The 20,580-nt window shown below is 46.3% G+C and overlaps 3 protein-coding genes across 11 annotated transcripts in view; 1 reads left to right on the forward strand and 2 right to left on the reverse strand.

The window, feature by feature from the left end:
- Positions 1 to 1,569: 1,569 nt before the first annotated feature.
- On the reverse strand, positions 1,570 to 10,486 carry CENPO (centromere protein O). 4 transcript variants are annotated; one of them, XM_083494786.1, is made up of 6 exons: positions 10,398 to 10,486; positions 8,144 to 8,304; positions 7,674 to 7,800; positions 6,440 to 6,699; positions 3,859 to 4,030; positions 1,570 to 2,452 (listed from the first exon to the last, which is right to left on the reverse strand). In XM_083494786.1, exons 1-6 carry the CDS (start codon positions 10,411 to 10,413, stop codon positions 2,271 to 2,273), a joined length of 918 nt encoding a protein of 305 aa, XP_083350912.1. In that variant the 5' UTR covers positions 10,414 to 10,486; the 3' UTR covers positions 1,570 to 2,270. The 4 variants fall into 4 exon arrangements, with proteins under 4 accessions (XP_083350912.1, XP_083350913.1, XP_083350915.1 ...); XM_083494787.1 differs by having other exon boundaries at positions 10,401 to 10,428; XM_083494789.1 differs by having other exon boundaries at positions 10,325 to 10,412.
- Positions 10,487 to 10,574: 88 nt separating this feature from the next.
- PTRHD1 (peptidyl-tRNA hydrolase domain containing 1) lies at positions 10,575 to 13,614 on the forward strand. Its single transcript, XM_083494903.1, has 2 exons — positions 10,575 to 10,988; positions 13,231 to 13,614. The coding sequence occupies exons 1-2, from the start codon at positions 10,590 to 10,592 to the stop codon at positions 13,399 to 13,401; spliced, it is 570 nt and encodes a 189-aa protein (XP_083351029.1). The 5' UTR covers positions 10,575 to 10,589; the 3' UTR covers positions 13,402 to 13,614.
- A 3,611-nt stretch (positions 13,615 to 17,225) lies between these two features.
- The window catches only part of NCOA1 (nuclear receptor coactivator 1), a 296,235-nt gene continuing 292,880 nt past the window's right edge, over positions 17,226 to 20,580 (reverse strand). For 3 of the 6 annotated variants that reach the window (XM_083494093.1, XM_083494094.1, XM_083494095.1), the window contains one exon: positions 17,226 to 18,501. In XM_083494093.1, coding sequence (XP_083350219.1) covers positions 18,334 to 18,501 — 168 coding nt within the window. In that variant the 3' untranslated portion in view covers positions 17,226 to 18,333. Of the gene's footprint in view, positions 18,502 to 18,620; positions 18,683 to 20,580 lie in introns of all 6 variants that reach the window. The other 3 variants (XM_083494097.1, XR_014523525.1, XM_083494096.1) reach the window with 3 other exon arrangements.

Consider the following 20,580-nt stretch of genomic DNA (forward strand, 5'->3'; position numbering starts at 1 on the left):
TAATGGCAGACGTCTGACGGCGATAAAGACACAAGCTCCTGAAACTGAGGCAAATGCCTCTGCCTTCTGCTGAAGACATACAGGGGTGCTTATCCTATTCCTAAATAGCCCTCCTAGATCAAGCCAGTGGCCTATCTTGTTCAGTATCCTGTTATGTCTCAAAAGCAGGACGTGAGCACAACAGCCTCGCTCTTCCCATTTGTGATTCCCAGCAACTGGCGTTCAGAGGCAGACGGCATTATGCCCAAGTGAGTGCGCTTGCTTGAAGCATCTGCTCAGCTTCTGTTAGTTATGAAATCACCTTAGTAGATCAGGCTTACTATTACATGGCTTGAGTCCTGTTAAGGGTGCTCTTGTGGAAGAATCCATGTCCCAAAGTTTTTTAAGTCTGTGGTGTCTTCCACGCCACGTCCAAGATGTTTCTTGGGAGCTGGACGGGCTCTGTACAGAAGGAAGCTACTGGCACAGGCCCAGCCAGCCAAGTCTCCACAGCACATGCCATGCTCTGATGTCTCACCGCTGAACAAATCAGAGGGGCATTAATAAGGTGATAGATACAGGTAGATAGCTGTGTTGGTCTGCCGTAGTCGAAACAAAATAAAAATATTCCTTCCAGTTGCACTTTAGAGACCAACTAAGTTTGTCATTGGTATGAGCTTTCGTGTGCAACCACACTTCTTCAGATACACTGAAACAGAAGTTGCCAGATCCTTCTATATAGTGAGAAGGTGGGGAGGGGTATTACTCAGAAGGGTGGTGGGAATGGGTGATTGGCTGATAGCTGAGATGAGCCTGTTGACGACTCTTAACGACTGCAATAGGCTCATCTCAGCTATTTGCCAATCACCCATTCCCACCACCCTTCTGAGTAATACCCCTCCCCACCTTCTCACTATATAGAAGGATCTGGCAACTTCTGTTTCAGTGTATCTGAAGAAGTGTGCATGCACACGAAAGCTCATACCAATGACAAACATAGTTGGTCTCTAAGGTGCTACTGGAAGGAATTTTTTTTAATAAGGTGATGCGTGGAATCAGAGGGCTAGGAACCCTGAGCTGGCCCTTTGCTGCCCCAACATTTTGCTCAGTGTCACCTGCCCTACCCTTCCTCCCACCGCTGTCAGGTCCACCAGTGCTAACCTTTGCTAAAAAACACACCCATGGCCTGATTGGAATTCAAGCTGCCACCAGCCAACTGATACTTATTAAAGACCCTGCTGAAACAACCACTAGCACTAACAAGTTAATTTTATTTAACCAACTTATTTCTAGCAAATGTATTAGTGCCGGTATATGAAACAGAATACCAAGCTAGTTAACTCTGGGATGTGACACGACTTTAAGAGTAGAATAATAACAAAAAGCCAACGAGCATGCAGAAATGGGAAGATTGAGACACAGTCTTGGGGAAGCTGCTCAAGTGAGTGATGTTTGTCCAGCTTCAAGATGAGATTGCATGAAATTGCTTATTTGAGTTCAGTTACAGGCCCAAAACAGCCTTGGTTTCCCTGATGGCAAAACTAATGGAGACTGGATGCTTAACAGGAGAAAAAAAAAGACAGCAAAATATTAGAGCTTAACTATTGGCCTTTTATAAAGAGCAATATAAGACTGATATCAATAAGCACATATGCTGCAGATTCTTGTATATCCTCACCAGTGAAGTACACATTACTGTCCATGTGAGCAATTAATTTGCTTTTGAACGTATTATAAAAGTAGAAACATTTAATTTTTATAAAAAGGAAACTCCGTATTGCATTTTAAGGTTCTCCACGTAGTTCCAGCTGCTTTTGCATGGTTGGCAGCTGTTTTGGAGATGACCAGTGGCCAAGAAGCTTCTTGCATTTAAAATTGCAGCATCGAAACACTCTAGCCGGCCTCAAAAGGAAATAAAAGAAAAGAACTGTTTCCCATGTGAATCCTGCCACGTGAACCTGCTTTGGCCCCTTTCATGGTAAGAATATGGGATGGAAATGACTTCCACAATGTCACAGAAAGCACAAAGGTTGAAAAGTGAAAAAAACTGCCGCACCCATAACTGGATTAGCAGCATCTAGCAGAATATTTTGCCGGTAGCTGCTTCCATCACGCTTCAATAACGCACACCACTTTAGAGGTGCACACTTTGCCCACTGGGCTGGCAGAGAACTCCAAACAGCCAGCTGCTTAGAAGGCATCTTTTCAGCAACACAGGGAACAGAGGTTTTCTGTGTAGGGTCGATCTGCAGAAGTGCCACTGTTGATAGGTAATTCACATTGCAGCAATCTCAGAGAGCTGTGTTGTCATCGGAAGTCACGCCCGTGGAAGGGGCAGGCAAACCCGGTAAAGAAGATGGACTCTGATTTTCTTCTGAGGTTGTGATGCAATGAAAAGCTTCATGAAGAGATTTCTCTTGAAACAGGGGCAAATGAACTGCCGCCATGTCTAGCACAGAGGCTGGAGAATTTTCTGTTGAAGAAGAAAAAGCGGGTGGGAGGAAGAGTAGAGGGTTACAGTACAAAACAGCCAGTCTCCCTCCCCAACACAACTTATTTCCTCCAGACTCTGGGGAAGTGACTTGGTTTTGTTGTTGTCCCAAATATCTACACATGGCGGAGAGAGAATATATCCCAAAAGGAGTTTCTCAAGTGTCGCTTTCACAAGCTAATCTGGACTCTCTAAGGATGGTTTCATTGGTTACATCATTAGCAGGAAAAGGCACTCTGCAACTGCCTATCTTTCTCCTTTTTGGGTTGCATGCATATTCCCTGGAGACCAAAGGCCATCCACTCATCCTCACAGCTTGTTCACACACTCATAAAAAGGGGGAATGTTTATCTTTTGCATTTTATGAAGTAAATGGTGGTACAGGGAAAGACAGCCAGGGGAGCCTCACAAGGTGGTAGTATTGTTTATTTCGGAAGCCCTAGTTTTCTACACTTACAGCAACATATCTTGAGTGTAATAACTCTTTGGAAGCAACTAAAACACAAACCCAGAAAACGTAATTCATGCAAATGCGTCGTGCCATTTAGGCACACTCTATATACTATTTCTGTGAGTTCTGCAGAGGACTGCTCAAAACGGGTGAGGAACCTGTGGGCTTTCAGATGATGCTAGACTACATATCCTATAACTATGACCACTGGCTAAGCTATTAGGAGTTTGTAGTATTTGAAGATTCACCTCTTTAGTTTTTTTTTTGCACAATCAAATCCTAGCTTAATACACCAAGATATCCATGAGCTTTATACAGGTGTAGGCAGTCCCTTTGCCTCACCTTTCATGTGAGCATTGAAGCTCACCCTTCACTTCTGATTCTGTGCAGGGGAACCCTGTGCCTTATGTTGGAGGTTGGGCTTCCGTGACCCCCTCATATCTGCATCTCCCTGTTCTGCCTCATTATCCATAGAAACCGCCTGCTTCTCTGTAACTTTTGCTCTGGGAAGCGCCAAGTCCTCTTTTGAAGAAGATTCCTCCAGCAGGGGCATGAACAATATCTTAAGAGGTGTGCACTTTTGAACCGTTCAGTCGGCCATCTTGATTCAAAATGGTGCCTGCCAATATCCAAATGTAGACTAAAATCCTCTCTTTCATCTCAGGGACCATGCCAATTTGGGCAATGATTACCTTCAGAGGTGCCCAAATAAGTGGCATTTGGAATGGTTCAGTCTGCCATCTTGAATCAATACAGCGTCGGACGATATTCAGAAGTAGACAAAAACTGGCACCTACATCTCAGGAACCAAATTGGGCGATGGTATTCTAAGCTGTTTTCAGATGCATAGAGAACAGACGGACAGGGAGTGGGAGACGGACAAACAACTTTCTAAAGTATATAGTAGATTATCAACCCCAAGCTGCAGTTCTCTCACCTTTACATGCAACAGTGACCTCGGTTGGGAAGGCACTCACAGGATCTCCGTAAGTTAGTTTTGCTGTGAATGGGAAAGTCTGATCTTCTCCTGCCACACCATAGTTAAATTTAAGTAGGTTGTGTAAGGAATTCCCCTGCAAATGTCCTTCAAGGAAAGCAGCAAAACGCTCCTGCAAGCAAGGAGAGGCAACTGTAGAACCACTAAGATCTGTAGGAAAAGCTCAGCTCTGCATGCAGCACCCTGGATGTCGCCAGAGGTCAACCACTGTAAAAAACACACACACCGCTTTCCCAAATGTGTGGATGGATACGTTTGTTCTAAAGCACCAGCCTGCCTTATTCAGAGGTTATCCAGCCTGACAGGAAAAGTCTGTGCCGGATTTGGAATTGCAATTCAAATTACAGCTCTTATTCCAGGAGGTTGTTGTTGTTTGGGGGTGGGGGAGAAAGTAAAGAGAGAATGAGCTTTCAATCTCGCTCCCTGGCTTAATCCCGACCAGAGGTGTTGGACAGAACAATCCTGTGCTGGAGACAATTGTTCTCCTTCTGGGGGGAGATGCACTGAGTCCCACACTCAAAATCCAGTTTTTTCCCTGGGCTGCCACTAGGAAGGCACTGGACATAGCAAAAGATCCATCGCATCCTGGTCACTGTCTCTTCGAGCTCTTGCCGTTGGGACGGAGATACAGGACGATGAAGACAAGAACAAGCTGTCTTAAGAACAGCTTCTTCCCCAGAGCGATCTCGGCCCTGAATGGGAAGCCCGGACTTTGAAAGTCATCTAATCTCCCTTGCTGTATTATACTGTATTGCTTAATTAGTGTTTTTATGGAGCAGTCAAGTAATTTCGTTGTCCCCGAAGGGGGCAATGACAATAAAGATATTATTATTATTATTATTATTATTATTATTATTATTATTATTATTAAGTTGGGACGGTGTGTTGCTAGGCTCCCCTGTTGCATGCATCTTGCTTGATCCAACTGGATGGCTTTACTCAACTGGCCTTCAATCACAGAGGAAACCTTTTGCTCCCATTGCTGTGGGCGTGAGGGATAATCCACAGAGCGGCTACCAACAGGTGTGGGCTGCAGGCAAATGAATGCAGCTGAATCAGTGACTGTTTGGTGGGTTCCAACCCCATGGGTGGTATCCAACTAACTCATTCTGCCAGTGCAAGAATGCAACTCGTCACCCACTGTGCATTCCCTGCACACTCCCCAAATCTGCTGCAGATTTTTGAGATAATCCACAGAACAGATTTAGGGGGCATGGAAGGAAGGGGGTGGAGTTCCACTACGCAAGTGGAAATCCTTGAAATGATGGAGCATGTTGGCTGGATACTGCCCCATGTCCTTTATGAGAGAAAACAAAGCTAGAGAGAGAAGAACCTAGGCTTCTCCCTGCAGCCAGCAGCGTATCACTTTGAGGATCAGGGCCTTTAGCAGGATCTCTATTATTATTGTATTAAGTATTGCGTAGAGCTTTGTGAGGCCAAAGCTTACTTGTCCAAGGCCACCTAGTGGCCAGCCTGCATAGTGCATATTAAGAGTGTCTAAAGCAGGCTTGTGCAGAGCTTATCCGAGGCCTTGTTAGAATACAGTTTGAAGCTCAAAAAAGCAATCGGCTCTTGGAGGGGTCCCCGGCCGCCTTAGACCTCTGAGGCCCAGGGTAAGAGGCTTGCCTCCCTGCTCTGCATGGGCCTTGTCCGAAGACACTGTCCATGCCGATGCTCACATGGGAGGGGGTCAGTGGGCCAAGGCAAAATCAGTAATATTTACCCATTTAAAACAGAATTTTAAAAAAGTTCAGTTATATTAAGTGTCTGTTAAACATATTCAGTTTGAAAACACCATCTTTTGTAATCCAAGCACACATATCCTTGTCTGTAAACATGCTTTTAAAACTGAATGCATGACAACGTAGCATGACTTGAAATCTGTTTACTAAAAAACGCAAGCGCAATTTTGAGGTCAGTTATTATACAGATTGCTTATTTATCATGAATCGTAGTCATTATTGTGCAAAATATGAACCTGTCAACCAAACACAAGGACCATTTACTTTCCATGTAATGGAGAAACGCCTTTTCTGACTAGCAAGTAGCAGGCAGTGCTCCTGCAAAGTTCTAGGTACTTGGTATCCATGTATGATCTTGCTCAGGGTTTTTACAGACAGCCAAACATAAATAACTAAATTTTGGTTATTGTATTTTTAATGTGTTCTGGGGTTTTTTCATTTTCATTTTTCATTTTCTCATCTTAAAAAAATGGAAATCACAACTCCTCCCCTAAATTCTGCTGTGCCAAAATCCTGTGGGTTGCCCCATGATTTACATGGTTTGAAACACAAATTGTACCAGCAACTGGCCAGGAGCAGTTGACCCCTCATGGTGGAAGCAGTCAGAAGCCTCAAGGCAAAGCAGAGTTTTGAGACGACAGCAGCTCCACCCACCCTGACCTTCAGTAATGCTCTCCCTTTTGACCGATCGTTCAATTACAGTGAACAGGCAGAATAAAAATATTGCTTCCCGTTTCACACACATGGACTCTGGAGTGCACAAATAGGGTCTCTCCTACCTGTAACTGATCTGCCTGGAATTTTCTCCCAGCGTAAGCGTTCAGGTGGTTTGAGAGCACAGACAAGAAGCGCTTGATGTCTGTCTGCAGATGCTTGCGAGCGATGTGCTCCAAGGGGATGAAGGGCGGCACGGAGTGGCGCAGGATCCGGACTGGCTGGTGAATGTGGAGGTCCAGGTAATAAGAGTCCAGGTAGGTGCCTTCAAAGGCAGTGCTGATGCACAGACAGACTCCTTGCTTGGTAAGCTTCCCACTGAGGCCTAGGGAAAAACATCCTTACTCCGTATTGCGACAAATCAGATTTACAAAAGCGGGAGTATTAAGAGTAGACTGCTCCTTTACAGTGGGGAGGAGCATCAGATGATGAACAGTTTCCAGCTTCCTCTAATATTGTGCCAATTTATTTCTTATTTTTGATCCTGGCACGTGGTTTCATGAAACACCCAGGGTGCCCAGCTACGGTCTGCTTCTGCTTGGTCCCAAGCTTTCTCTTCCCTTTTTGGCCTTCTAGACTCAAAGGACTTGTCATTGGAAAAGAAAGAAGGAACTTGCACCCTTAGGTGCTCAGGATGACCCCCAACGTTTGGGATACATAAGAAGCAGTCCTAAGAGGAGAATGAAGCACACAAACAGCTGCTATAAAAAAGGGTATTAAGCTATATTACGAAAATAGCAGATTGTGAAATACCGATGGATCTCAGAAATATGCTTGTAAATTATTTGGAAGAATTATTCAAATGGGGGTTATTTTGACCCCAGTAAAATGTCAATAACTATTTGTAGAAATAAACATATTTATCCTGTGTCTGAATGGTTTTTGGAATTTGGGATGTTGCTATTATGTATGTTAATTTATTATAGCCATACAAGAGAGATATAATGTATGAGAATAAACTAACAGACAAACAAGTCATTTCTATAATGAAAAATTTGAAGAGTGTAAGATGCTTTTCATTAGAACTAAAAGCTTTCCTTCTCCTTTATTTGTTATTTATGGTGTGATGAATGCCTATTTCACCAACACCTTTTGTATACTTTTTACATTTACAATAAAAACGAAGAAAAAAGATCGACGCAAGTAGGGAATTAAGAGATGAACCACCCCACAACCTCTGTGTTCTGCAGCAGAGGTGCCAAATGCTGAATTAAGTCATTAGAGCAAAAAAGACAGAGACCTGGGGGAGACTCCACCCAGCAAAGACCTAGCCAAGCAGCATACAACTGAGGAGATTACCTGTCAGACGAAAGACGTGTAGTAACTCCTTGGTGCTCTCAGTCTTCCACTCCAGAAGGACTTGTTGAATCTCTGTAGCCTTAGAAGTCAGAGGACCACTTTTGGTTTTGTCTTTGGCCCCAACAATCTACAAAAGACCACACGCTCAGCTGTTATTAAGTGGCATGTTCTGGCACTACAAGCAGAAACCAGTTCAAGTGCTGTTGAAGATGTATGAACCTGGACATCTCTAACTGCAAAAAGCCACCACAGCAGAGGCTTCAGTCTAGGATTTCTAGAAAGATTTCTTACGCATAGCCAATTTCCTTAAGGGTTAAGACAAGAATGTTAAGTTGCTAAATAAATATAAGCAACTGTTCTGACTTGATCATAAGGTATTTAATTTTTGCACATTTCCCCACTTGTGCATGCAACCGTGTGCTGCCATAGGCTTAAACTTCACCATGGTTCACGGTGCACGTTGCACCTACTTGAGAACGACACACTTCCAATTTGGCCCTCAGCAAATCTCTTTGACGCCTCAGTTCCTTGATCCTTGCTTTCATTCTGTCCACATTCTCCTCATGTTCTCTCTTTTCCCTTTGTTTCTTGCGGGCAGAAGCTTCCAGCGTTTCCAGGTGGGAAAAGATACCTGCAAAGAACCACAATGCAAGTCAATGGCAGCAGCATCCATTTGTTTCTACTGCAGAGAACAACCGAACTATATTTGCATATTTGGTGCAGTGGACAAATGCAAAACTTGCCATTAAATTCACCTCGTGAGAATTAACTTCTCTAATTTTAAGTTAAGACTGGAAGAAGAGCCTGCTTTGTTGTTGTTGAGTCGTTTAGTCGTGTCCGACTCTTTGTGACCCCCTGGACCAGAGCACGCCAGGCACTCCTGTCTTCCACTGCCTCCCGCAGTTGGGTCAAACTCACATTAGTAGCTTCGAGGACACTGTCCCACCATCTCATCCTCTGTCGTCCCCTTCTCCTTGTGCCTTCCATCTTTCCCAACATCAGGGTCTTTCCCAGGGAGTCTTCTCTTCTCATGAGGTGGCCAAAGTCTTGGAGCCTCAGCTTCATGATCTGTCCTTCCAGTGAGCACTCAGGGCTGATTTCCTTCAGAATGGAGAGGTTTGATCTTCTTGCAGTCCATGGGACTCTCAAGAGTCTCCTCCAGCATCATAATTCAAAAGCATCAATTCTTTGGCGATCAGCCTTCTTAACGGTCCAGCTCTCACTTCCATACATCACTACTGGGAAAACCATGGCTTTTATTATACGGACCTTTGTTGGCAAGGTGATGTCTCTACTTTTTAAGATGCTGTCTAGAGCCTGCTGGATCAGGCCAAATGGGGCCCATATAGGTCAGCACCTTGTTGTTACGGTGGCCAAACAGATGCCCATTATGGGAATCCCACAAACAGAATCCCAGCATAAGAGCCCTTTCTCCCCTCCTGTCGCTTCAAGAAACTGGTATTAAGAAGCATTTGCCACCTCCAATCTGTGGGATAAATCAGCCTCATATAAACAAGATGCCCAGGTAGGTTGTGCTCTGCTCTCCACAGTCAAGGCAGTAATGCTCCTGAGCACCCGTTGCTGGCCTGATCTGGCCGCAGGGCGGCTCTAACGATTCTTCTCTGGTCTTCCTCAGCCATATCAGTGACTAGAGGACACACCCCTTGCGCCCCGCACCCACGTGTGGCTTGTTTATTTAATTTGTCCTCCATTTGATTGCAAAACAAACCAAGAAAGCACAAAAGAAATAAAAACAATAAAATTATCAACAATAATAATTTTATAATTTATACCCTACCCATTAAGAAAAATTGGCATCCATGATGTAAGACTTTTAAACTTTTTAAAAGTTATAGCTACCTATCTATAGATACATATATATATATTTAGTTAAATTAACATTTAATAGCTTTTTAATCTGTCTATTTACCTACCCTACATATATAGCTTGAATTGTATTAATGTTTAATAGCTTTTAAAAATCTATCTATAGATTTTACCTTTATACCTGAAGGAGCGTCTCCACCCCCATCGTTCTGCCCAGACACTGAGTTCCAGGGCTGAGGGCCTTCTGGGCCTTCTTGCTGGTGACACCCTCCCACCAGATGTCAAGGAGCTAAACAACTATCTGACATTTAGAAGGCATCTGAAGGCAGCTGTGTTCAGGGAAGTTTTTAATGACTGATGTTTTAATGTATTTTTAATCTTTTGTTGGAAGCCGCCCAGAGCGGCTGGGGAATAATTAATTAATTGTTGTTGTAAAAAGATGGGCGGTGTAAAAATAACAAATTATTATTATTACTATTATTATATTACTATTACTATATTACTATTATTATATTACTATTAATATATTACTATTACTATATATATACTATACAGTATATATATTGAATTCTATTAATGTTTAGTAGCTTTTTAATACACATATTGTTTTAGTTCAATTAACGTAAAACAGCTTTTTTATCTATCTACATTGAATCTATCTATATTGATTAACATTATATATATATAATATATTATATTATAATATATATTAATCTATCTCTATTGAATTCTATTAGCGTTCAATAGCTTTTTATTCTCTTTACCTGCCTATCTATATACCGGTATATTTTGAATACTATGAACCTTCAGTGACTCCCCTTTGCCTTCAGCCTTTCCTCCTGACTCCCCGGAGCCCTTTCCATGCCCGGAACCGGGCGCGGCCCAGTCCTCACTCACCGCCGCCGCCGTCCATCCTCCGCCAAGGGCCGCCCTGACAGGGTCACTCGAGCGCCTCCCTCGCCGGAAGAACAGGCCGCCGTCTCCGCGGCAACCGCCGCCTTCGAAAAGCCCGCGCGACCGGCGCCCAGCGGCGGAAGTGCGTCACGCGCTCGCGTGCGTGGGGCGTCCTGGGCGCTGTCCCGCTTTCGAATGATAACCCTCAAGAGCGGCCTCGTTCCGTTCGAACAGGACTTTCCGTACAACAAGATGGCCGCCCTCTTGTGGAGATTTCCAACCCCCCTTCCTGGCGTCCTTCTCTCTCTCGCACTTCCCCTCCCAGAATTCCGTTCGCCGCCGTCCTATTGGCGGAGCCCTGATTTCCTGGAGCCGCGGGCCCCGCCCACCCGGAGCAAGATGGCGGCGCGGGCGCTGGTTCAGTACGTGGTGCTGAGGGGGGACCTTCGGCGGGAGCCCCTCTCGTGGCCCTTGGGCGCCTCGGTGGCCCAGGCCTGCCACGCGGCCCTGGACGTGGTGCACGCGCACTACCACCACCCGGACACGGCGGCCTACCTGGCCCAGGGCGGCAGCATGAGGACCGTCGTGCTGGAGGTGAGGGGGGAAAGGCTTTGCTTGTTTATGTATTTGTTATTTAGTCGTTTAGTCGTGTCCGACTCTTCGTGACCCCCTGGACCAGAGCACGCCAGGCACTCCTGTCTTCCACTGCCTCCCTCAGTTTGGTCAAACTCATGCTGGTAGCTTCGAGAACACTGTCCCACCATCTCGTCCTCTGTCGTCGCCTTCTCCTTGTGCCCTCCATCTTTCCCAACATCAGGGTCTTTTCCAGGGAGTCTTCTCTTCTCATGAGGTGGCCAAAGGTTTGGAGCCTCAGCTTCAGGATCTGTCCTTCCAGTGAGCACTCAGGGCTGATTTCCTTCAGAATGGAGAGGTTTGATCTTCTTGCAGTCCATGGGACTCTCAAGAGTCTCCTCCAGCACCATAATTCAAAAGCATCCATTCTTTGGCGATCAGCCTTCTTTATGGTCCAGCTCTCACTTCCATACATCACTACTGGGAAAACCATAGCTTTAACTATACGGACCTTTGTCAGCAAGGTGATGTCTCTGCTTTTTAAGATGCTGTCTAGGATGCTGATTATTATTATGTATTTACATACCACCTTTTCCTCCCACGGAGCTCAAGGTGGTGCACATGGTTCCCCATCCCAGTTCATTCTCACAACAGCCCTGCGAGGTAGGCCAGGCTAAGAGGAGGTCACCCGGTGAGCCCCGTGACTGAGCGGGGATTCGAACCTCGGCCTCGGCCACTTGGCTCATCAGGACAACCCCCCGCCTCCCCAGGGCAGTACTTCCCAGTGGTCAGAGTTGGCTGAGGAGTTACAGCCCTGCTGGCAGCTCCAGGTTGGGCTAGGAGAGACACTGCTGCTGCTGGCTAGTGTAGGCAATACTGAACTGGACATGCCAGTGGCCTGGCTTGATATGGCGACCCTTCCTTGGTTCTTCAGTAAGTGGGTGGGGATTGTGTTGCTTTTTGCCGTACAGCCAGCCCACCAGTCTTCCAGCTCAGCATTGGCCTGTGACGGAAAGACCCAGAAAGGCTTGTTAGTCAAGGGGTTCTTCCTCTGCCCAATAACATGGGGGGTGGGGGTGGGTGGGTAACCTGTCTCTCATCCCTTTAGCCCCCTGTAATCAAGAGTCACTCCTGTGGCAAGTGTTAGAAACAGAGATATGAAAGTTAGGAGTTAAATGGCACCTTCTACCTAGGTTGTGGGTGCAACAACAGAATGTCCAGGCACACTTTTTAATAACAAGAATACAAAGCTGAAAATGAATGAACTGCAGCTAAAATATTGTGTTCATTTTTCACATGGCCTAGTCCTTCCTCTGCCCACCCCTATGTATTCTTAAAAGGGCCTCTTCCCCAGTCTTCAGAGAGTAGCTTGAAGTGGGGAGGCAGAAAATGGTCCTCCTTTATTTCCACTCTGCAGTTTTAATCTCAAATCTTAGGCCCAGTACTGCACCCAGAGCTCGCGCTAATGAAATTCCCTGTTGCAAAATGCGTTGAGAACCATGGGAGTTTCGAACACTGTGTGGCAAAGTGGAGGATTAGAGGGGAGCTCTAGCAGAGCGCTTTGGGGCAACTCTCTTTCCAACAGCAGCTTGACTGTTGCAGGGGGCATGCAGGAAGTAACACTGCTAGAGAGGGGCTGCAGGTGAGTGGCAGAGGCTCAATCTCTGGCATCTCCACATAGGGATGAGAAAAGACTCCTTGTCTGAAGTCTTTTGATAGCTGCTGCCAGTCAGTGTGGACAATACTGAGCTAGATAGCCCAGCAGTATAAGGCAGCTTCTTGTGTTGGTGAAGGGCTGCAGCTCAGTGAAAGAGCATCAGTCTCCAGGTAGGTCTGGGAGAGACTCCATGTCTGAAATCCTGGCAAGTCACTCCCAGTCAGTGTGGACAATACTGAGCTAGTTGGACCAAGAGCTTCCTTTGTCTCTGCTTGTGCTAAAGCTGAGGAGGGGGAACCTGCAGACCTCCAGATATTGTTGGACTCCAACTTCCATCATTCCTGTCCATAGACTGATAGGAACTGCAGTCCAGCAGCATCTGGTGGAAGGTCACAGGCTCCCAGTCTCTGCAGTAGGAGAGCTCTCAGCTGATGCTGTTTATTTTATATTTTATAGCAAGTAAATTTCTTCTGGTATTAAAAAGCAGAGGTGAACTAGTCCTTCTGCTGTAACCCTGTGGAAGCTACTGCAGTTTGGCATTGTTTTAATGTTGGGTGTTGCAGTAAGAATCTGGTTTCCTTCCCCTGCCCACTTTTCTTTCCTTAGGCCCCAGATGAGTGTGCATTGACTGCGTTAGCAGAGGCACTGCAGCAAAACAACATCGATCACAAAGTGTGGGTTGAACAGCCAGAGAACATTGCCACTTGCATTGCTCTCCGCCCATACCCTAAGGAGCACGTACACCAGTACCTGAAGAAATTCAAACTGCTGAAATGATCTTATGTATTTCTGGCCCTATTCAGGACTGGCCAAGAAAATCCAGTTCTCAGGTAGGCACTTGTGGCCGAGAGTTTATGGACAATTTGCAGTACCATGGTGAAGTGCAATAACTGAATCAGGAACCATCTTTTCATTGCATGTTGCTGGTAATTGTGGTTTCAACTGATGTGCGTCTCTGCAGATGATTAAAGAAGGGTTTGTTCAGACCGATATAGAGCTGGGGTTCTTTTATTTTAGCACAAAACACCCCTCTTATTTTAAGAAGAAACTCTTGATGCACACCTTGATCGATTTAAAGATGAAAAAACCAGAGGCAGGATTCTGGGTGACATTGATCTGTGCCTGCTAAAATATTCTTGGGGGTTTGAAAGCTGACAGCAGTATTCATGTTAGAGAGAGAAAAATATAGGGCTGTGGGAGGAAATCTGTGGCCTCACAGGTGGTGTTGCTGGCAGCATAGCCAGTGGTCTGGGTTGGCTAGGAATTCCAACATCTGAAGCAGTGGGGAAGCTTACATGCCAACATCTGGAGGGACAACTCACATCATCATCATCCTTGACCTGCAGCCACGCTGGCTGGGGCAGAGGAAAGTTGGAGTCCTACCACAGTTGGAAGGCCACATGCTCCCCACTCTGTTTTATGGCCTGTTGCCTAGGAATTCCTTTTCCTTTATTAGCATTGTTGCCAAGATTGCACACATGGGAGGGGACAGCCAAGTAGATTGCTGTAAGGCAAAACTTGAGGTTATACTTGTCTCTTGGACTGATGCTATACATTTATGGAAACAAAACTTGCTCATTGACACTGATTGTTGGGCTAGGCTCAGAAGTGGGCTATCAAACAATGGAGAAGGCCATTTTTATTTTTATTTTTTTTGCAAAGGCTTGGAAAATGTGTTGGGGTGGTTGTCTGCTTTTCACAAGTACAGTGGTACCTCACAAGACGAATGAGTTTTTAGTTTTTTGAGGTGCTTTGTAAGACGAATTTCCCTATGGGCTTGCTTCGCAAGACCAAACGTCTTGCGAGTTTGTTTCCTTTTGAAGTGGGAACTGGGCTGGCAGGGAGCGAGGGAGCGACCTACTTTTTTCAGAGGGATCCTCTTCTGGAAAGGGCACAGAGGAGGCAGGTGGGCTGGGATCCAGTGGATCTGGCTGGGTCTCTGCGCCGCCTCTGCCTCTCTCTCTATCTCCCCCTCCCCACGTGGCTGCTCCATTTTGCCCTAACTGCACGAAGGCAGGAGGAGGGGGACCAAGGAGGAGGAGGCATCCACTGTGCTTGGGCCGCCGCGAAGGCGCCTTTGCGGGGGTGGGAAGAAGCCAGGAGCAGCTGCCGAGACTGTGGGGAGCCCGGCGGCGTGGCGCAAGGTAACGGGGGGAGCAAGGGAGAGTCCGCGCCGGGTGCTTCGTGCGTCCGCCCTCAGTTCCTGGGCTCGAACTTCCTTTGGCACCTCGTGGAAAGAGAGGGAGAGGAGTGGGCTGGGGCTTTGATGTGGGACGCGGTTTGGCCGAGCGAAGACGTGGCAAGGCTTGGCGACAGAGGAAGGGGGGCTGTTTTCGTGGGGAGGTGGGAGGGGGTGTCTTTGCCTCTTCCCGGCAACAGATCCTCCAGGCTGGGGAAACTCCTCCTGCTGGGGAGCGACCCGCTTTGTGCTTTGCCCGCTATCCCATTATAATACAGTACCAGGGTGCATCCGTGCTTCGGAAGACGAAAAAATCCGCAAGACGAAGAAACTCGCAGAACGGATTAATTTCGTCTTGCCAGGCACCACTGTATGTAGGAATCTCAAAGGCCTTGCTGGAATCTGAAGACGTTTCTGACAAAATCGCTCACCAAAGGTGCCAAGTAAACTTAGCAGTATTCTTAGGGATTGCAAACTGGTTAAAAGAAGCCTTTGCCAACTTGCTTCTCTCCCAACTGTTTTGGATTGTAACACCCATTGACCACAGTACTAGCTAACTTCTGTGAAGTCTGCAAGCTGGACATGAGCGCAACAGCATTCTGTCCACCTGAGTCCCAGTAGCTGGTAATCGGGGGCACAGTGCCTCCAACATTGGAGTCCAAAATCTGGAGGACCGTGAAAGTATTTCAAGACAGAGCAAGTGAATAACACTGTTTCTTCACAGCAGGCCTTTGAGGTGCTGCTTCACACCTTTTGCTGTGCTCTGTATTCCACAACCATGTGCAAGAACCCATTGTCCTCAAAATGCAACACTCAGTCACTCTGGCTGCATATTTCTGAAGTGTCTTGGGCATATAATTCACCACCTGCTTCAGTCTGGCTGTGAAATTCCTAGCCATGCAATACCTAGATTTGTTATTTGGGATTCTTAAGTTTAACTACTTAAGTGTGTTTATAGCCTTGGAAGGCACCAGAGCTTGTGGCAGCTGGAATAGTTTGTTTCCGCTCCCCTTTTATTTCTGGGGAAGGTGATGTGCCGGACGAGTGCTGAAGCCCCACACATTCCTTGTTGTGGCCTGGGGTCTAGGAGCTGCCATGCTTTGAAACTCAGCAGCTACTTGGACCAAGCTGCTCCCTAGAATCCATTACAGAGCCAGGTTAATAATGTAAGCAATAACTTGGATGTTACGTTCAGCAACATGGTGGGGTTTCAGTTCTCTTCCGAGTGCTTCACACCGGTGCTTGTGAGGGTTTCTGCAGGGTTGAGCCATGTTGTGTGAATGGCAAAGCAAGGAAGGATGAAACCTCCCCAGACCCCTGGCTGCAACAGGAGGGAGTAAAGCATGTTATAGAGGCTCTGAGGCCTGGTGCTGAATCATGGCCCTGCCCCAGCTTCATAAAAACTCCAGTACATATGTGAAAGAGCAAGGAAGGAGTGTTGCTCTGTATAGCAGATCTCGGCAGCTGAGGGTAGGCTCAGAGGTGCTCTGAAGTGTACACTTTAATAACTAGCATGGTCAAGAGGACTGCTATGCAACCATTTTTTCCTCCACACGCAGGTCTAGCGCTACTATCGCTCTTTCCGGAAACCATGCAAAATGTGTTCTATAAGGATCTATAAGCTAAGCTGGGATTGGTGATGATGGTGGAACTGGCATATGGCGGCTGCCAGTCACAGAAAGCGTCCTAAAGTGTTAACAAACAACTGAGAGGGGTTAAATCTAAAGCCTCGCCCTCAGTTATTTGGTTTCCATTTGTCAAATTTGTTTTGCAACCGCAGGTAGCAGTCCTTCCTCCAGATCTCCATCATCCATTATGGACTGGTATACCTTTTTTGTGTCCTATAGCTTGAATTCTAGATATTATCTTTCTTGGTCTTCCATAAGTGCTGTTGCTATTTGGGTTTTTCTTTCTGTGCATTTGCAAGCAGCAATGGAACTCAGTTTGTAGTCAAGCTTTGTTAAATGCGTCTTGTTTGCTACTAGGTGCTTTTTGTTTATCTGAAAAATCTCAATAAAAATATTTAAAAGACTACCGTTCATGGGCTCCCTTTCCTTCCTAGCCCTTCTCCCCATGAAGCCACTTCCCCACAGCCCACAAAAAAGCACATACGCACACAGAGCCCCCCATGTTGTCCTTTTTACGCAATAATGCAACATAAGCCACCGACTTTGTCTCTTTGTTTTTTTAAACTCTTGCAAATTCAATTAACAAAAAGCTACACAGTTTTGTTTTCACACATCAACAAAATTTCAGAAAGAGGAAAGAAAGAAATACCCCCCCCCCGTCCAAAAGCAATGCTATTTAAGAGCAACCCACCCCACCCCAAAACTAAAAAGAGAAGGAAAGCAATTTATACAAGAGGTTTGAGCTATTTACACTGAAAAGGCCTCAGAGGGGCAAAGAACAAGCTTGTCTCCCGTTCCACAGAGAATTGCCTTTTTTATTATTATAATCATCATCATCAATATTATTTTAAATAGTTTTAAGCTACCTTGGCTGTTAAACACAATCAAAGCAGAGAGAGAGAGGACTGCTTAATTTTTAATAAGAATTTTATCTACAATAGTAGCCCAAGGACGCAACTCTGTCGCAGGCTTCTGCTGTCAACCCCTCCCACTTCATCTCCAAAGGGTTACCGCATCACAAACCCTGTCGAAATGAAAGGAACGATGGCACAGCGTCGACCCTCGGCGTTTTGCTCCCCGAGCCACTGCTCCCCAGCCCTCCCGACCCCTAAAAAATATTGCAATTATTCCCCAAACTGTACTTGTGTGTCTGTCTTTTCAAAAATTATTATATTAGCTTTTTGTACGAGCTCCCCACCCCTTTTTTCATATACACAGAGGCCTTTTTTTCGCTAAGGAGGCCGTCTATATACCAGCATAAAACATGGAAAAAAATGGGTCAAAATACTCTATCATCATCGTCATCATCATGATTATTTCTTTAAAACCGACAAACTCACAATTGCTAGAAAAAGCTGATTGCACAAACGGGTTGGGAGGGGAAGGGGGGGCGGTCAGTCAAGGGCGTGTGCGTTTTTTAAGAACAGCTAAAAACATCCCAGAGACGAGACGAGTGCGATTATTCACCCAATTCCTGCTTCGCTGAAGACGCAAATCAGTGACAGATCCAGCTGAAACTGAGAACTCGACTCCTCTTCCTTCCCACCCCCCAGCAAGACGCCTCCCCTCGCTCTCGTAACACGCTCCCCCCCCCTTAAAACCAAGTAACCTCCATCAGGGATAAGAAGAAGCCAGCAACTGATTACAAAAATAAGGATCATCTGTCATTTTGGCTCAACTGGTTTGTCACTTTGCGACATCATCCATTACCTTTTTTTAAAAAAAAGAAAGAAAGAAAGAAAGGGGAGGGGGAACTTTTTTTTTTGCTCCAAACACTACGAGAATGGCTGCAAGTTTTTGAGATATCAAAAATCTCAGAAAAATATAATATATATATATTTATATTTATATATATATCTCTATGTCTTATTATTTAAATTTCACATTCCTTTGAAAAGCAGGTTATTCAGTCAGTAGCTGCTGCAGGAGGCTTTTCTGCTGGGCCTGGGGGGTCTGGGGGCCGGCAGAGGCTTTCTGGGCCCCCACAGGACCCGGCTGGTTCAGGTAAGGGTCTCCGCCCACCAAGTTGACCGTACACTGTACATCAGCAAACACCTGCACCTGCTGCACCTGCCGAGAGAGAGAAAGAGAGGGGGGGCATTAGCCATGAGGGTGCCGGGGGAGGGGGTGAGAGGGGGGAGAGCTTCCCGGTGGACGGAGGCAGGTACTACGGTGAAGTGGAAACTCACTAGAGAGAATTCCTCTAGCCTGTAGTCACCACAGAGAAGAAGAACTCTTCTGTCTTCTTGCCCTACAAAAAGAAAACCGCTGCACTCATTTGGATCGGAGCTCAGAAGAAGTTCTCGCGTCAAAGGTTAAGCCGGGGCAACCCCGAGTTTCCAGACACCACTGGCAGAGCAGGGCTGCAACAGGAAGGAATCAAACCACCAGGCCCTGGGCAGCCCAGGAGGTCAATTTTCTCCGCCTTTCCCAACTGGATGTCCCCACCCAGATGCTTTGGGCTGCACCTCCCGTCATCCATGTCTGCGATTCTAATGTTGTGAACTGCCCTGAGATCGAAGTTTAATAAATAATAATCAGCCCTATGGGGCACAATCGAAGGAGTCGTAGCCCAAAGCGGATCTGGAGGGCACCAGCTTGGGAGAAGACTGGCTTTACGTTTGGATCCGGACCCCCTTTTCGCAAACTCTCTCCCAGCGGTCAAGAATAATGGGGCACCACCTCCCGCTGCGAGCCTTTCCTTGAAGTTGCAGATTCTCTCCCGCTGCTCCGGGGCAGAAGGCAGGTCTCTGTCACGAATGGCACCTGGAAGCAAGAGGGGCTGAACACCAAGTCTCAGAATATTTCCCCCAACGCCCCTTTGCCCTTTGAATTTTCCTCTGCTCCTGCCGCCTTGGGTTTTCCCGGCATCTGCTGGCAGTTTTAGTAATGTAAGTTCTAGTAAGTACAGAATCGGATAACCCACACGCCGAAAGCGTCTCTCATAACAGGGCAATCCACATTGTTCCAGAATGATGTAGTACGTGGACAGGTGCCTCAAATTGTCTATCCCCGATGCCCACGTTTCATCTGTCCCTCTGGTCAGTGTCCACTCTGAGGCCCCCACCCCACGCCAGATCTTCATTCCTGTGCCCCATCCATCACCTTCCATTCCCCCTCCCACAAATGCCTAGGGACACAAAACTGCCTCCAGACACACAGAAATATTGCCCCGTTCTATTTAAATCACCCCTCTGCTCCAGAGTCAACACATTCCTTGCTTGAGGGCCCCAGTGGGCGAAAAAACTGCTTTGGCTGCAAGAAAAGGTGAAGAGCCACAGTCGGGAGTTCGGTTCAAAGTCAAAGTGAATGTTTTCATCTGGCTCTGGAGTGCCAAATCTCTGGGTAAAAATAAACTTGAGAGAAGAGCGTATGGAGAAGGGTAATGAACAGATTTGAAATGCTACACTTACCTCAATTTACGGGATATAGAGCAGTTTTGTGGGCCAAGGAGTCGTTTCTGTAATCTTGAATTCCTCCTTGATCTAGAGCAGCCTTTCTCAACCTGTGGGTCTCCAGATGTTGTTGAACTACAACTCCCATCACCCCTAGCTAGCAAGGCCAGAGCTCAGGGATGATGGGAGTTGTAGTCCAACAACATCTGGAGACCCACAGGTTGAGAACAGCTGAGAAGAGCATTGGAAGGGGAAGGGGGGCTAAGCAAGAGTTTTATTGTGCCTCACCAATATCACCCCCCCCCCCAATTTTATACAACTTTTACTGCTCTTATGGCTCTCCTGCAGTGATGCCCGAAGAGGTTTTAAAACCTCTCAAGGCCCTCATTTTTAAATAAAATAATTTTTAAATGGTTTAAAAATAGTAACTGACTGTTCCCATAGGTTCCTCATTGAGATACTGAGATGCCAGAAGTAGCCCCCGATCCACAAATGTGTCAACTTTTAACAAAAGGGTATGGGCGTAGCTGGGGGGCAGCTGCCCCCCTAAACCAATACAAATCTGAGGGTCTGCCCCCCCCCAACAAAAATCCTGGCTACGCCAATGCAAAAGGGGTTATTTTTTACTGACCAGTCCTGAAGGTTCCCTGCTATGGTGCCAAAAAGTTTTTCTGATGCCCCAGACTTCAAAATGTGTCTTTTTGACTATATTCACTTTTATATTTTGTCCACACCCACTGGCCATTTTGATGTG

This window comes from Podarcis liolepis (assembly GCF_965112155.1).
Source record: "Podarcis liolepis genome assembly, chromosome: 3".
NCBI lineage: Eukaryota > Metazoa > Chordata > Lepidosauria > Squamata > Lacertidae > Podarcis > Podarcis liolepis.